The sequence below is a fragment of the Temnothorax americanus genome, unplaced genomic scaffold (genome assembly GCF_048541705.1).
Source record: "Temnothorax americanus isolate GAGA-0224 unplaced genomic scaffold, ASM4854170v1 Scaffold4, whole genome shotgun sequence".
Classification (NCBI taxonomy): Eukaryota; Metazoa; Arthropoda; class Insecta; order Hymenoptera; family Formicidae; genus Temnothorax; species Temnothorax americanus.
Genome location: NW_027509547.1, coordinates 1,238,383 through 1,255,146, shown reverse-complemented (window position 1 = coordinate 1,255,146; position 16,764 = coordinate 1,238,383). Strand labels below are relative to the sequence as shown.

General features: G+C 43.4%; 3 protein-coding genes across 6 annotated transcripts in view; 1 reads left to right on the top strand and 2 right to left on the bottom strand.

Moving 5' to 3' along the window:
• The window catches only part of Rpl9 (ribosomal protein L9), a 111,155-nt gene extending 104,693 nt beyond the window's left edge, over positions 1–6,462 (bottom strand). The window contains exon 1 of the mRNA XM_077415870.1: positions 6,457–6,462. The gene's annotated coding sequence lies outside the window, so the exon portion shown is untranslated. The remainder of the gene's footprint in view (positions 1–6,456) is intronic.
• The window catches only part of LOC143902705 (uncharacterized), a 31,848-nt gene extending 23,292 nt beyond the window's left edge, over positions 1–8,556 (top strand). For all 3 annotated transcript variants that reach the window (XM_077415836.1, XM_077415834.1, XM_077415835.1), the window contains exons 2-9: positions 2,299–2,388; positions 3,913–4,799; positions 5,214–5,473; positions 5,716–6,070; positions 6,384–6,892; positions 6,958–7,255; positions 7,333–7,458; positions 7,548–8,556. In XM_077415836.1, the coding sequence (XP_077271962.1) occupies positions 2,307–2,388; positions 3,913–4,799; positions 5,214–5,473; positions 5,716–6,070; positions 6,384–6,892; positions 6,958–7,255; positions 7,333–7,458; positions 7,548–7,706 (2,676 nt within the window). In that variant the 5' untranslated portion in view covers positions 2,299–2,306 and the 3' untranslated portion in view covers positions 7,707–8,556. The remainder of the gene's footprint in view (positions 1–2,298; positions 2,389–3,912; positions 4,800–5,213; positions 5,474–5,715; positions 6,071–6,383; positions 6,893–6,957; positions 7,256–7,332; positions 7,459–7,547) is intronic.
• Positions 8,557–8,744: 188 nt separating this feature from the next.
• LOC143902710 (uncharacterized) lies at positions 8,745–16,736 on the bottom strand. 2 transcript variants are annotated; one of them, XM_077415845.1, is made up of 7 exons: positions 15,795–16,736; positions 15,133–15,422; positions 13,478–14,822; positions 12,959–13,170; positions 12,364–12,549; positions 11,681–11,879; positions 8,745–8,993 (listed from the first exon to the last, which is right to left on the bottom strand). In XM_077415845.1, the coding sequence occupies exons 1-7, from the start codon at positions 15,829–15,831 to the stop codon at positions 8,854–8,856; spliced, it is 2,409 nt and encodes an 802-aa protein (XP_077271971.1). In that variant the 5' UTR covers positions 15,832–16,736; the 3' UTR covers positions 8,745–8,853. The 2 variants fall into 2 exon arrangements, with proteins under 2 accessions (XP_077271971.1, XP_077271972.1); XM_077415846.1 differs by having other exon boundaries at positions 11,738–11,879.
• Between the last annotated feature and the right edge of the window lie 28 nt (positions 16,737–16,764).

Here is a 16,764-nt window from a genome sequence, read left to right as displayed (position 1 = left end):
CGATCACTGGGTCAATCCGGCGCGTCTTCTTGCTCGTCCTTGGTACATGTTCTGCCTCAAGTGGCGGCGACCGCAGCTACCGGTGCAGTGAGAGAAGTCGCGACCAGCCAGCGACAGTTCTATATTCTGCTTCTTGACCTTGTCCCAGAGCGCACTGTCTCAAGCACGTGGAAGTAGTCTCTGTGGACCCGATTTTACAGTGGCCGTTTACACGGAGAGGCCGACGTGAGATAAAACTACTTGAAAAAAAAAAGAAATTTCACGTAGGTTTAAATTAAGAGCATCGGCTTGTTCAAATTTTTAATTAAAATTTTTACTTATGATGTAATAAAATTACAAAAAAGTACAAAATAAGACTTATAAAATGAAGAAAATATGTCGCAATAATATATTATACGTATTAACAGGCAAATAATTTGATAAATACTTATATTGACTGTGTGTTTGAATAGAAAAGTTTGGTAAAAATTTTTATTTTTTATAACTCACTTATATGTATGTAACTTCATACTTGAACGTAAATTCTGGAAAAGGAACATATATCCATTTGTCAGAATGTATCCAACTCTTGTGTATCTATTTTCTCTATAGATATCGAGAAAGTTACCCAAGACGCGCATCCAAGATTTTTATATCCGCAAAAGTTACGCAAGATGCGACGCGTCCGACAGTTTCGCATTCGGAATACAACTCATATTCGTCGTACTCCGATTCGAAGATAGTTACAAAGAATTGAGTTTTATACGAGAGGAAATATCTGTTTGGAAAATAACCGAGACAAGAAGGTACATAAACGATAAAAATAGCAAATACAAAAGAAGTGATGTGGAATAATAATGTACAAATATGGGAATAGATATCTTGATTTTTCAGACGTTTTTTTACGTTTGTTTGTCAAATATATCTTTGCAAAAATGCAAGAAATATTGAGAACGCGTAGCGTCGGTGAAGATAATTCCAATGACGATGACGAGACAGTTCCAAGACGATGGTATCCTCGATCGAGCATTCGAAAGCGAGCGACGCTGCGTCGATGACCTGGAATGCTGGGCCAGAATTCGGTGACAAGTCGGTCCAGGGTACCTTTTTTGTTCCTGCCGACGCGTCTTAGCGCGCGTCCGATGCACCTGTCGCATCGTCGAGATACCATCGTCGATCTCGAATCGTTGCCAGCAAAACGATAGACTAGAAATCAAGAATTCTTCGGACCCTCGGAATGTCCTGATGTTTTATAATTTATAGAATGCACGTGCCGATATATTCGCCGGATCCATTTTACAATTTTAATGTTGCTTTTTAAATTAAACAAAAAGACTTACGCGAAAGCTATATATATACGTATAACTGCGAAAACTGTTCGATAAAAAACGTGTTACATCATCGATTAAAATTGGAAAATCTGAAATGAGAATGGAATAAATTCAAAGCTTGTCGAATCTATTTTAAACTAGTCTATTTTAAATTTATCTATTTATATCAGATCTATGTTAAATCTGAAATCCAAAGTGGAATTTATTAAATATAAATTTCCATTCTTACTCTGAACCTCTCAATTTAAATATAAATCAGGTGAAAAGTATCGAACTTTAAACTAATTTTGATCAAGTATTTTGTTAATATTGAACAAATTCCATTTTATCCTGTTGTTTTTACCCTTTTCTCCGTATCGTCCTCAAAAAGGCATTGAAAGCAAATACATGTTGCCGGAATTTAAAGCACGCAGTTAGTATTGAATTTTTCTCTCGTGAGTAATTATATTATATATTAAAGCCACTTGTATATAGAAGATATGTAAGAAATTGCGATATTTAATTGCGTGATTTGTGCGGTGGTTTGTACGCCCGCAACGATTTGCCTATTCGTAATTTCACTGAGAGAGAGAAAAAAAAGCGCACGCGGTTGTGGGATTAGATACGTCTCTGAAAGGGTTAATACGAGAAGCGTGCAACGGGAAAGTGAACTAGAATAAAGGAGCGCACAGACGTGGCGGACAATAGACAATAGACGCGACGAAAGAGTGAGCGTAGATGCTCGCATGCTGCTGACCAAGCTCTTAATATATAGAATTACAAAATTTATACCGTGCCTGTCTGCTGCAATCGACGTAGTAGAGCGCGGCTGTTAACAGCCAGCACACCGTGCAGCTCGCGTGACTCCCCGAGATTTTTACACGTTTCCTCGGGAGGAAAGAAGCAAGAAGCTCTCCTGGCGCTCTAAATTGACACGTGACGATGACGATATAAGTAGCTACCGGACGATAGGTCGGCCGGCGAGTAACGATGACGTTCTTGTTTTCAGGGATCAGGATGCGGTGGATCGGTTACGTGGCCACGATTCTCTGGTGGTCGGGCATCGCCAGGTCTCTCAGCACGCTGAATCGAGGTCACAGTCAGTAATATTTCTTTTGGTGATTTAAACGCGCCGTTTTTCGGCGGATACTCCCTATAGTATATGTCTTTCTCGATCGCGGACACCCACCCCGTCTCTTCGTCGCGCGTCGTCCTCTTCCGTACGCACTTTCGAGAGAGCGATGCAGCTGCCGCACCTCCTCTCTTACCTTCCTTCTCCCTGTCTCTCCCCGTCTTTTTCTCGCGCTCGTCCTCCCTTTGCGCGGCATCCTTCTCCCGCTTGGAAGGTTCTCCTTAAATGTATAACGCTTAATTGGAAGGAGAACTCGGCCAAGGTGCAGTCGGTCGTGCACGAGCGTGAGAAAAGAAAAGCGAAAGAAGGCGCTACTTTCTTTTTGTTTCGACGAATCTCCGCGACCGAAGGGAGAAGCTTCTTTTCTATATCTATTATTTTTTTCTCGCTCCCCAGATAACAATTATTGTCCCGCGCAGTCAGCTGTGTGAGCTTTGCCGGCAAAAACACGGCTCTAGAGTCTAGACATCCGTAAGAGAAGGAAATATCGTTCAAATAAAATTGTGTAGCACGCTCTGTACAACAAGCGACAATTCCGCAATCAAAATAATCTACGATAAATTGGAACATATATAGCGACGTACAATGTTAACGTTAAGTTGCACAGTTTCTAATTCTTGCAACGAGATCCGTCGATCTGATCGACGAACGTCAAACGTTCGATTTTTGAATATTCGAGCTTGTAGTACAAAGGTGCGCTCCGAAATAAAAAAATTTTTTTTTTTCTTAATATGAAAGCTTCCCTTTTATAACGTAACACAGGTTGCGACGCAGGCTGACACGATCGTGTTTCTAGCGGTGAAAGCGACTGCGTGAAGCTCCTACATCGCCGCGGTCGTAATTTATCGGCCCAGGTCTACGTATACTCCTTCCAGTTATTAAGTTTCATTTTTTTTTTTTTACACGATCTCTCACGCGTGCTTCGACAAGTGGTACACTTTCACCGAACTTGACGGCGCGAGGTGGATCTCATGTGTAACATGTGAGACAGTCTAATTGTCGAGCACGATACGACCTATCGTGCGGTACCGTGCGACACGGTGTCGTGCACGCGACGTCGTTCTTTGGTACGCCCGTCAGATTTAATGCGTGTAATCTCGTCACCCGGGGCGCGTTTCGTTCGATTTTTCGGAGGGCGTACGTAGAAACACGGGTTTCCTGCGAAATTATAAGTTGTTAAATTCGTCGAGACAGTAATATGATCGACGTTAGCGCGCTTTCATCACGCATTTATAACGTTACACGCGCCTGTCTCGGCTTCTCGGACTCTGACGCGAGAAAATGTATGTAATGGAGACGTGAGATTAAAGTCAGTTGCGTTTAACGGAGAACGCTGCACGTGGGGACGTAAATGAGATATTCGTCATTTGTCGGCACGGGACTTTTAACTTTTAAACATCGACGTAGCCCAAGGTCCCATGCAGGCTTCGCCGATCGTCGAAAGATGGAACACGCCTGAAATAGCCGATTTCTTTTTTCCATTTCGCGCAGGTTACAAAATTACTCCGAAGCCCTGCAAGGTGCCCGGTTCGGAAAGCAAAGAAGGCACGTGCATGTTCGTGTGGGAGTGCATCAAGTCCGAGGGGACGCACGTGGGTGTGTGCGTGGATACCTTCATGTTCGGCAGTTGTTGCGTTCACAACACGACGGTGAACACGATAGGCGCGTCTCACCGCCCTCATCATCATCAGCAGCAGCAGCAGCACGAGACGACGAGTACACTCAGGCCAGGTCTACTTCTGGCGGAGCCAACCGCAAACGAGACCATCAGATTGACGTCAACTTCCCTCTCGGGCTTCTCCTCGACGGCATCGAGCACCGCGAAGCCGAATCTCCATTACTACACTGGATCTCACGGCTCCGGCACAGGCTCGACCAGACCGATGAAACCGTCCTCGCATGGCGTCGGGAGGCCCTTGCAGAAGAGGCCGCACGCCAAACCAACGTCCGAGCACGACGTCGAGGTACTGCAGACCCCCGCGGTGTCCTCCGCGTCTACGAACACGTGGGCGGAAGGAAGGCCGCAAGAAACGAAGAGACCGGGTCATCACGCGGGTCATTCTCATCACCACAAGACTAGGCCGGACGATGGAGCACTACTGAGCGAGAAACCGTCGTCCGTTCAAAGCCAACCGGGCTTCAAGGACAAGCTGGAGACGCACAACACTTTGACAGTACGCTTGCCGGGGAAGGAGCACGCCGACGACGAGGTCGTTGGTTCGAGTGGCCCGAGCAAACCGAACAAGCAGGGCAAACCGGGTAAACCGGGCAATCAAAGGCCCTTTGAGTCGAGACCGGACGACGGGAAGACCGAAGATGCCGATCTCAGCGTGCAGGAAACGATAAATCGGCCGAATGTCAATTCCGTCATTGAAAGCGTAAGGAAGGAAACTTTGTTATTATAACTCGTGATGACTCTATGATTACGACTCGTGATTCAGCGAGATGACTTCAGAAGGATTTCTTGTGTAACGTTCTCTCCGTCGAGGGCATTCACTTTTCTTGAATCAGTCAGACTAATTTTCAGAGTTGATTAAAATATTATGTCAACTTAAAAACAATTATATGTAAAAATTAGAGTAATTAAAACTCATTTTAGCGAATGCTTCTTTCTTTTATCTATTGTATTTATTAACGAATTTGAAATGCTGAGACGAATATTTGATCAAAATTTACTAAAAATATTCCTTTAACTATAAAATATGGAGTTAAAAAAATATTTACGCAGCTAGCAGAGCTATTGTTGGCACGATACAAGCAGTGAGTTTAATGGAATATCGATTTTCCGCCAGGAAACGGAGAAAGAGCCACATCCAGGTTCAAATTTCGTGCATACCGAACGACCGCACTGGGCAACCAAGCCAGCACAGTCGAAACCATCGTCGACAGACTTCTCCAAGCCGTATTTTTCAATGAAAACTACCACTTACCGGCCAATAAGTCAGCCAGATCATAGACCGAATTTTATCTCGAGACCCAACTGGGTGTTGTCCACGAAGACGTCGACGACAACGACTGTCAGGCCGACATATGCCAGGCAGCCTTCCACCAGGTATGCAACTCGTTCTTAAGTCATACTGGTTTAAGCCTCAATATATATGTAAATATCGTATATATATATACCTATATATCGCTTCTCTTCCAATAGTAAACCTCTTATACGTATATTATCACGCAAAAAATTTACAGCTATATTATATTACAGTTATATTATTATTATCACGTAAAGTATAATAATACATGTCATATTATATTGTGTACCGAGCCCAACTTAAAATTTATCTTTCATTCTAGCGCAGCCGGATCCGTGCCACAAACCTCTCACTGGCAAGTGACCACGGAACCGGCCTTCGTCACAAAACAGAAACCGTCATCGGCGTCGTCCTCATTCTCGTCGTCCTTGTCAACATCGTTCTCTTCATCTCTGTCGTCGTCGTCGTCGTCGTCTTCGTCAACCAAACCGATAACCGCGATTACCGTGCCGGAGACCGTACGAATACCGTCTTTAGGTACGAGTTCTCATTTCTGGTCGAACAGCTGGACACCACCTAGGCCGTCCTTAAAACCACATTGGACCGACAGTCCCAGCCTCCTTCAGAATGGCCCGGAAAACTTTCCACGACCGAGCCTAAAGCCGACCGAGTCGCATGTACGCCCATATTTTCTCTTCTTAATTATTGGTATTGATTGTTATGTTGTTTGCTGTGGCGATTTTTTACGTCACGTTCTCGCGTGTTTGAATTATAAACACATAAAAGGCAAATTCACAAGTATAAAATTCACAAAAATTATTGTCAGGCATAAGATTTCACCTGATGGCCGAAAATGTTAATACTCATTTATTTTTGTTCGTATCAGTCGATGTATATATTTATTAAAGTGTTTATAAATATCTTCGCTAAAATTTTGGAAAAAACGATTGGACCTTATCGATAACATTGTGCAACGTTAACGTTTTGCAGAGCACCGAATATCAGAAGCCCTTGGGCTCGGCGCACTACATAACAACGTCCCACTTGGAGACTTCAACTAGGCCGCGGCCCACGAAGAAAACCACAATGCAGAGCACGACGCCGTCCACATTGATGTCCTCCGTCAGCGAGACGACCAGTCCAACGACCGCAACAATGACAACTACTAGCAGCACGACCAGCGCGAGCAGCACGAGTGCCACGAGCGTCGCTGCGACGCAAGGATCGTCGACCACCGAGGTGGCGAGCGAGAAGGCGACGGGTTCGGTGATGACGGTCGCGGCCGCTGACGAGAGCAAGAACATGCAGTGCGGCGTGCCGCCGCTATTCCCGCGGCCAGAAACGAGGATTGTCGGCGGCAAGGACGCGTCGTTCGGCCGGTGGCCCTGGCAAGTATCAGTACGTAGGACCTCCTTCTTCGGCTTCTCGAGTACTCACCGCTGCGGCGGGGCGGTACTCAACGAGAATTGGATCGCCACCGCGGGCCATTGCGTCGACGAGTGAGTACCCTATCCCGTCCCTCTCGTCTTTCGAAGGTGCACCGTTATACTCCGTTCCGTTTCAGTTTGCTGACGTCGCAAATCCGGATACGAGTCGGCGAGTACGACTTCTCGTCGGTACAAGAGCGGCTGCCCTACGTGGAGCGCGGCGTCGCCAAAAAGGTTGTGCATCCCAAGTACAACTTCTTCACGTACGAGTACGACCTCGCGCTGGTGCGGCTCGAGAGTTCCTTGACGTTCGCCGCGCACATCTCGCCCATCTGCCTGCCGGCCACGGACGACCTCCTGATAGGAGAGAACGCGACGGTCACCGGCTGGGGAAGGTTGAGCGAGGGTGGAACGTTGCCCTCGGTGTTGCAGGAAGTAATTATCGTTTTGACGATCAAACCCTCGAGGGGTACGTTCAACCTCCTCCGACTTTCATTAATCTCGCTTTCAAGGTATCCGTGCCGATAATCAGCAATGACATGTGCAAGTCGATGTTCCTGAAGGCCGGTAGACACGAGTTCATACCGGATATTTTCCTGTGTGCCGGTTACGAGACCGGCGGGCAGGATTCGTGTCAGGTATGTACGTGCGTGCCTATAATCGAACTACTCGCTGTTCACGTTTCAAAGTTTCCGTTGAGAGACTTTTACGTTCTTGCGTTACACAGGGCGATTCCGGGGGGCCTCTCCAGGTTCGCGGAAAGGACGGCAGGTACTTCCTCGCTGGTATCATATCCTGGGGCATCGGTTGCGCGGAAGCCAATTTACCGGGCGTCTGCACGCGGATATCCAAGTTCGTACCATGGATCTTGAAGAATGTTGCTTGATTGACTTGACGAACACGCGAGGGGACGACACGAGGCAACTCTCGAATTCGGACGAAGTTCATCTCGCGAATAAGCGATTCGCGGTGTCGTCTCGTGCGATATCAAAAGACATTATCCTAGATTTTTCACGCGAATGAAAATACGCCTTTTATATCGTTTACATTTATTTATTTGCATTTACACTGCCACTCACGGAGTAAGCATCCTGGTTGCTATATATACGAAGAAATATACCCCACACATATACATAGAAGAGGTGAAATAAGATCTCTCTCTCTCTCTCTCTCTCTCTCTCTCTCTCTCTCTCTCTCTCTCTCTCTCTCTCTCTCTCTCTCTCTCTCTCTCTCTCTCTCTCTCTCATCGCCGAAAGTTATTGAATATATATATACATATATGTATATAGATATATATGTATGACGTGTGTAAAATCTCGTGCGTTATAGCAGCACACTGAACTGTATTTATAAAAGTAAGAGTAAGGAAATAATATATTTGCTAGATTAAGGCTATAGCTAAATAAACAAGGGAAGTCTGAGTTGTGTAATAAAAAGATCGAAGGAGTAGTCCGATAGATTTCGAAGATACATCGTTATCATTCTTGCCACAACGCTCCGAATATGGGATATGACACACACACATACATACTGAAATAAAAATTAAGAAAGAATCGTTAATTACATAAACACCGCTTAGAGTTGCAAAACCAGTTTGAAAACCAGACTGTCGATCCTACAACTTAGAAAAATTCAACTCGAATTAAAGAAAACCGGTGAAAAATGTAAATTTTTATAACTATCGCGATTTCGATTCTCGTAGTTTTTCGCAACAAACGCACGATGAGTATCTGCTTTTATTGATTAGCAAGATGTATAGAAAGTTTGCCCTTCGCCCTACGGCGTGAGATAGCTTGGAAAATTCTTCCAAATGCTCAATTTCGCACATTTCAAGTTACGCTCACTGCCACTTTCTTATTTTTTATATTTCTTTATTTACAAATAGGAATTTGTACAGAGCACAATATTAATTGCGTGTACTTGATAATAATTGTGTGCGAGCTAATAGGACAAGTTCACATTATAGAATTATTTATAAGTATCGTCAAATAAATGAGTGTTTATTTAAATCTTAGCGATCGTAAATTATGTCCCTACAATATTCTCGAATTAAGCGGATCGTCCACTCGACCGGCAATTAGACTCACTGAAGTCTCGGTGTCGACGATGAAATAAAGGAAGGGATGTAAAGCTGTAAAGGGTTCGGGTCCAGCTCTCTCGAACAGACCATTGCCTAAAAAAAAAAAAGAAAAAATTATAATTATTTTGCAAACTTTTGCAGAGAATTATTTTAATTACAGAAAATATTATTCAAGATATTTTTAATATTTTCTATATAATGTGTGTGCACGTTACATATTATAAAAGATAAAATAAAAAATCACTTGCTTTCCAGAGCGACGTCAATACTTAGACAAATTTGCAAACAAAGTATTTACAGATAAATTTATGTAAATTTATAGAGCTCTGCGCATAATACAAAGCTAGTAGTTTGTCTTATTCTACGTAGTGCAGGGGAATTAGGAAGATGTATAAATTATGACGAAAACATGTTGTGAAAGACATGGATAGCTATAATGTATCTAGCGAATTTGCAAGAGATCAAGACTATACATATTTTTTAATGCATCAAAGGAAAAACTATATATATTATATTATAATAATTCTTTTTATAAAACTTTTTAAAGCAATTGCAGAGTTCCTATAGAATTTTAAAAATAATAAAATAAGAACTTGGAATTTTATATACTTTGTTCTAAAATCAAATAAAAATTGTTGATAAGCGTTTCGCGTTTGAAAAATTGACATAATTTAAGCAGCGTTTCAATTTCTTGGCTCTCGAAAGCGACTGGCAGATGTGATGCATCGCGGGTCAAATCTTTAGATTTCTAGATGTTCGGTTCATTGACTTCCAATGCACGCGTCTTTCCTTTCACTGAGTTGACAAAACTTCTTGCTCTCGTATTTTTACGACGGCAAGTTAGTTTTTATACGAAAGAAAAGAATGTAATGTCATAAACAACAGGAAAGTCTAGTGCAGTAAAAATGATATTCTAATTTTTTAAACGACTACTGTTATGAGTTTTTATTTAACTGTTAATTTAACTATATGTCAAGCAAAGAATTCCGTTATATGTATCATTTTAAAGCATATAGTTAAATGATATTATATAGAAAATTGTAAATAACAATCTGTAGTAGTATAAATCGTAATTTCTTGTCTTCTAAATATTCTATGATACAATTTGTATTTAGAGTGACAAAAAAATAGCCGAAAGAATAATTTCACAGAAACAGTTGCAACGCCGCGCCGCGCGCCGCAGCGATTCAGGAATCCTCGGTGAATGTAAAAAGAGATGGCGCAAGGTCTTTTTATTGACTTCCTTTACGGACTCGAGCAGGATATCAGCAATTAAATTCAGCGAACTGCACAACAATACTGAGAATATTTCCAGCGGTAATCGATAGTTTTGTTTGAAGGTTCGCCTAGTGGCGTGAAAACAGATATTGCCAGCTGATCGACCTCGAAAATCACGTTCTCGCAGATGAGGTCCACTCGCATCTCGCAATACATTGCGTCATACGTTTTCAGGATTAAATCCTGTAATTTACAAAGAATTTGTAGAAACAGATGCGTTTTTAGAAAAGCGTTTAGCGGAATTATCTGCTAAAATGACCTGTAATTTACGATGCATCAAGGAGATAACGATTAACACTCACAACACGGCATAATTATCGTAAAGATGTAATTAGCGGCTAGACATTCGTCTCCGACAGTTTCTCAATCTTAAACGAGGACCGAAAGCGTTCGCGTGTGTAAATTCCGGAAACGCGCGGCGGTAACTTTGACAGCGTTCGGAAGCGCGCGGAAGCGGCCGTCATCGTTAATGACAATCTCGGCATTAAGTAATGAAGATACAGCGGAACGTGAGAAAGAGCAACGACGGATTAGGCGGAAGCGAAAAAACGAGAAAGAGAGAGAGAGAAAAAAGATAGTGAAGAAACGAGTGAGAACGGCGGGGCAGTAGTAACGACCAGTAACGACCGGCCGTCGTCAGACGCGTGTTCACGACGCGTAGAGGAGCACATTGTCGCCGTCGTCGTTTACAAAATTATATGCGCAAATTATGTTTCTGGAGAGTACAAGAGCCGCGCGCGCGTGAAACTTTGCAATTTCACCCGTTAATACCGGACATTGCGTCAACGTAATTATTTCTTCGAACATTATCTCCGACGCGGCCTGCCTAGGAGTCGTGGCATCGCTACTCCGCTACTGTTTATTCTCCTTCTCCACGACAAATTAAATCACCTGTACGCGTTCAGTGCCGGTTAACATCCGGTTAGCCGAGCGTCCGAGACGTATCGAGACGCTCGTTAATTTCGGATGCTACTCAAAGTGATTTAATTCTAACGTATCGTGATTACTCGTATCGGGTTGCCAGAAAAATAATATAATCGCGTGACACATAGCATCAGAAATGACGCAAAGTGACGAAGTAATGAATAATAATAACGAGTAATGTGTAAAAAATATATATATATGATAATGTCAAGTATATGAAAAGTTGATTAAAATAAACCCGTGCGCTTGATCGATGAACGGATACTCGGACACGCGGGTCGCACTGACAGCGCTATATTATTACACTTACAGGCAGGAGGAAGCAATTTACAAGCGGCGAGAGAAGCGAAAAAAATAAAAAAGTAAAATATATAATCGAGAGATAAAGGAATACTGCAAATGCTAAGGATTATACACGTAGCCGCGCAAAATTATATAAATTGGACTCTTAAATTCAGGACGTCCGCATTAAGGAGCGAGGGATGCAATTATACACGCGTGGAAACGCGTTACCGTTATGGAGTAATTGAAAGGGGAGTGCGATAGTGCATGAAAAGCGATAAGAGAGTAAAAAGAACCTGGCGGTAGATATCGATAATAGTCCCTTCGAGGTGGAACGACATTAGGCGACTCACGAGAATGGGTCCGGTCGGGTTTCATATAATTCCTTATATTGACTCCTATACTCTGTTGCACGTCCCGGGCGTATACACCGAGATCGGATGTCATGGGCGATAAATCGGCCACTCTCGGCTCGAACACATCCAGGATTCCCAGCTGCGGAAGAAACAGATAAAAAAAAGGAAGACCTCTTAGAGAGATTATGTAAACTACGACGCAAATGTCGACGCAAATATGCACCAGTCACGCATACGTCGATAATAATCTTGATTCTTCCTTCCTCAATCTCAATCCTCCGGTACATCGCAAAACGTTAGGAAAATGTTACTTTTTGTTACATACGACGCCTTAGAAAAATAATTTAAGAGCAAACAAACAGAAACAAAGTAAGATGTAATTTACAATTACGTTTAGTTTATATTTAACAATTCAAATCTGTATTCTTCTCATTCTCAGTGGATGATCCTTGAGATAAAAGTCTTTGAAAATAAAAAAACTGTAGAAACTATGGAAAACTGTACGATACTTTTATGCGTGATTAGTTATTGGCTGTACATCTAGAATATGTTTTTCTACCTTGGCGCCCATTTGGCATTCGTAAGATATTGACGTCAAAGAGGACGACGTATTATCCCCTTACCCTTTGCAGAAATGACGTCAGTGTGACGAAACCACGCAGCATGAACGAAGGTATAGTGGCCCTGACCCAAGTAGGCTGTAATCGCTTCCTCAACAACCTCAATGACTTTCCGCTGAGATCCCTCGCCAGCCGGTGCGTGTCCGTTTTATCCGTGGGCATGAAAAGTATAATGTTGTATCGGGGATCCTTGAATGTTAAGGAGATAACAGAAATTCCTTGTATTGTTAAGAAAATAATCGAGATTTTTTTTTGTACTGTGCAGTTATACTTGAAATTGTACTAAGAATAATTTATGTAATTTCTAAACATCAACTGCACATTGATTACAAGGCTATTTATTTAAATATTATTTAAATATATATTCTGTCCTTGCTTGTACACCGCATAATATTTTAATTTAAGAAAAAGATAGTTAAGGCTAGGCTATTTGAAATTAATTGCAGACTGTGACTAGAACTGCGCAATATTCTCAAATTTTTAAGAATCAAGAAAATTAAAAATTAAAAATTAACAAATCAAGCTTAAATTAAATCCTTCAAGTTTTGAGAAAGAGAAAGGTAAACTAGATCACGTTAAAATTTTCACGTAGACTTACGTCTAAAGGAAATTCGAGCGCGACAGCCTGCAGCGATGGGAAATACGCAAAGGGCAACACAGCGATGTATCTCGAAGCCGATACCGAGGAAACGTCGCAACCGTTCACTAAAAACGACATCTCTGCTGATGAATCTCCGATGGAGGACTCACCCGGATTTACCGTATTATACGATTTCCAAATCTCTAAATCTTGCATCCAGATACCTTCGTCTGAAAAATAAGAAATCGAATCCCATCAATCATTTAACATTTTCTGTAAAAGAAAAATTCGTTCTTATATTCTCGTATAAATGCAATAGAAACGATAATTTCTATCGTAAAATTTCATAATTCTCTCCGCTAAAACATGATTTGATATTCATGACTGCATAATTTACACAGGAATTGCTAATAATTTAGTATTAAAATTTCCCTGCAACACAAATTAAGAAGATTGAACCTGTTTGCGCGTGTTGTAATTCTAAATTTGATACAAGCGGCATATAATCGAAGAAGATATTCGTTAACTGAACCTGACCTGGGTAGCTAGAAAAGTATCCACGCGGGCTTCTCGCTTCGCGTTTATGAAGATTCGGCGATCCGTCCGTTGACTCGTCTTTAACGGTATCGATGTTAATTATATCCGTCAGATCTTTCTTCTTTCGATTCATCGAAATGGTATTTTCGTCCACGAGAGACGCGGCCGTTCGATTATCCACGGAACTCATCGTAGAATTCGCGACTGTGAAGTTATTCCCAGCAAGATTGCCCGACGTCGCGTTTGTTCCCGGAATAGGCGATACCACGGTCGTCGCAGAATTGACTGCATCGTCAATATCGGTCATCGTCGTCGTCGCGAGGTCATTCGCAGCGGTCATTCCTGGATTATTCCCGGCCGGAGTGTCTGTCGACGTCTCGGTATTCGATTGTGAAATAACGCCGTTCGCGCTATCCAAGATTGCTGGTACCACAGTGGTTAACGAATTCACAGTAACGGTACTCAAGGTCGCGTTGGGTGCGGACGTATTAGCGGGCATCGTGTTAACGACGATTGTGCTCGCAGCCGCCGATGCGTCGGTACTCGACGCACCCGAACTCAGCATACTTGTTGTCGTTGGTACCTCGGTGTTCGCAGTGAAAGTTGAAGGTACTTGAACATCAGTACTCATCGATGCCATCATGTCAGTATCGGTCGCAATTGCCATACTCGCGCCAGTCGATACTTGAACACTCTCGTTAGGAACGCTAGCACTTGTTACAGTATCGTTGGCTGCAACCGTCGAGGAACTCTGCGGACCCTGATTGCCCTCGACTATGGTTGTTGTAGTAACCGTTGTAGGAATCGGCGTAATCGTATTCGGCGAACCCGCGTCAGTTTCCGTACCAGCGGACGGAGTCAGCTGGACACTTTCGCCGGAAGTAATTGTCGTTAAGGAATTTGCCGATTGCGTCGACGACGTGTCTTGGACAACTGTTCCGGCGCTGGTGACCGGAGTCAATGTCGATTGTACATCGGTTGCATCCGTTGGTGCCATCGTGACAGTTTGCTGAGTAACGTCTACCGCGGTCGATGGAACGACCGTTGTTTCCGCACCAGCCGGAGGAAGAGTCGTGATAGCACCCGTTAACATCGTCGTTGTCATGTCCGACACATTCCCAGTGTCTACCATCTCTGCTGGGAGCGTGGTTAAGCCGGCCGTGGACGTCGGAAGTTCGGTTATACCTGACGAGTCTCCCATGCTAACGGTAACGTTCGCTTCTTGCCCAATACTCGACAGATCGAAGCCGTAAAACCTCAGAATGTCTTCATACTCGGGACGGAGTCTGGTGTTCTCTCTGCTTAGCGTCAGCCCGCCCAGGAAGCCATCGGCGTTAAGGTAGCTCTTGAAATCAACATCGGTGTAATTCAGTATGTATGTACATAAAACTGATTATATGTTCTAATTCTAATATCATTTATATATATATATATATATATATATATATATATATACATAACGATTATCAATTTTGTTTCTCGGAGATAAATACATTTAATGATAAAAAAATGCAACAAAAGTATGTCAAATAATGCAATTAGAGTAAATATCAAATCGGATTTGTGTATGAAACATGATAGAAAGAGTCCAAAAAGTGTCTATAATCCTTTGGATGTCTTTATCACCTAGATATTCACATTACGCAGAATCTTACTCGTAATCGTCGGTGAATGTCCCTGAAACCGATCCTGGTAACATCTCGGTTGGCTGGTAGGCCTAAGGCTTCGGCGATTTGTTGACTTCCTCTACCCGCGGATCCTTCGTAGAGCGCCGCCAGCACGAAGGCAACCCCCGTGGGTGAGAACGCGACGTTTCCCCGCGTCGAATATTGCTGAAGGATCCTCACCCCGAGCTCGTTGACGACGTCGGTGATCACGTCGACCGGACGTTGCGTATCCGCGCGACCATACCAAGGATCGTACCTATAAGCGAACGCGGACGATACTGCTGCAACATAGTGCCGCATCAGTGGGAAACTTTATAATTCATTACATTGCCTAATTCGACGCATTATGGTACACATCATTTATTTCGCTAAATTCAAGTTTTATTCCCACGAATATAACGCTGCCAGTTTCTTCACGAGCCGCAATCATATTTTAACATGGTTCTTCTGGAAATTCACAAGACAATTCTTACACTCTCTCCGTTACAATTCATACCAAAAGAAAATTGACATTACATTTATTTGTTGCGCTTTCGTTACGCGAGGGAGAGGCTTCAACTTTCAAGCTCATCTAAAGACACGGTCGCTTCGGCGGATTAATCCAAAACGCGAAAGTAATGAAAAAAATCAAGGTAATCAGCCTTACGTACGCTGCAATATTACAATCAGATGCAATGGCTTTCCCATATCGTTTCCGGGACGATGTCTTCCTTCTCGATATCTCCGATCCGATTGCGCCGAGCCGGAGACGGAGTCCGCGACGCGATCCCAGCCGGTTCTAGTCTCAGGATTAGCCTTAATCGTCCGCGCTCTACGTCGGGACTGGCTCAGGCGGATCAGGTACGCCAGGCTGGCCGCCTCTAGCTCGTGGTTCGATTAAGACCCGCTTAAGGGGCCCGTCCAAGGCGCGAGCGAGGCCCGCTCGAGGCCCGGCTCTTGAGGGGGCCCGTTCGAAGACCGCCGATTACCACCGCGACTTCTTAAGTGGCTAAGGTCGTAATCCCCGTTAAATTGCGCACATAGCTTCCCTACCAGCCGCCAGTTTCTTTTCTTGCCGCTCTTCTTCTCTATTCTTTCAGAGGCCTCTATCTCCCAGCGTTTCGACAGGAAGGGGATCCTAAGTATGCCGCTGTGCATCGCCGCGCTCATCTGTGCCCACGTTTATGATCTCGAGTACCATTGCGGAACGTGAAATATGTGCGTGTATGTGTGTGTGCTTTATTCCCTCTTCATAATCCAATGACAAAGTTATTACGATTTCACGATTGAAGTATACCAGTGAATGACCGAACCGAAGGATATTGTTACGTAATAGAACTTCCTTCAGGAGATATTATTTGGTAACATTTTTACATTTTCGGCATCGCGTAAAATTATAAATGTAATTTATTAAAACCAAGGAAAGCGTTTACTTGTGGTAAATTAATTGCTTCGATTAAATAAAAATTGATTATAATTAGTCAAAAGTGGACACACTTTCGTGTGTGGCGAGCCAAATGTTATTTCGCGTGCCACTCGTTGGTGCACCGACCTCATTCGCGATTTAATCGAGCGAGCCGAAAATTCCTCTCTCCATCGTCGATCGGTGGCGATCGTACGTCTATCCGCGCGCCGGCCACA

Bases quoted from the DNA above. Each gene is read 5' to 3' on its own strand.
- LOC143902710 (XM_077415845.1), bottom strand. From the start codon at position 15,831: ATGGGAAAGCCATTGCATCTGATTGTAATATTGCAGC. The intron at 14,823-15,132 runs GTAAGATTCTGC...GTTGATTTCAAG, and splicing joins ACATTCACCGACGATTACGA to AGCTACCTTAACGCCGATGG. The intron at 12,550-12,958 runs GTAAGTCTACGT...TTAACATTCAAG, and splicing joins CGCTCGAATTTCCTTTAGAC to GATCCCCGATACAACATTAT.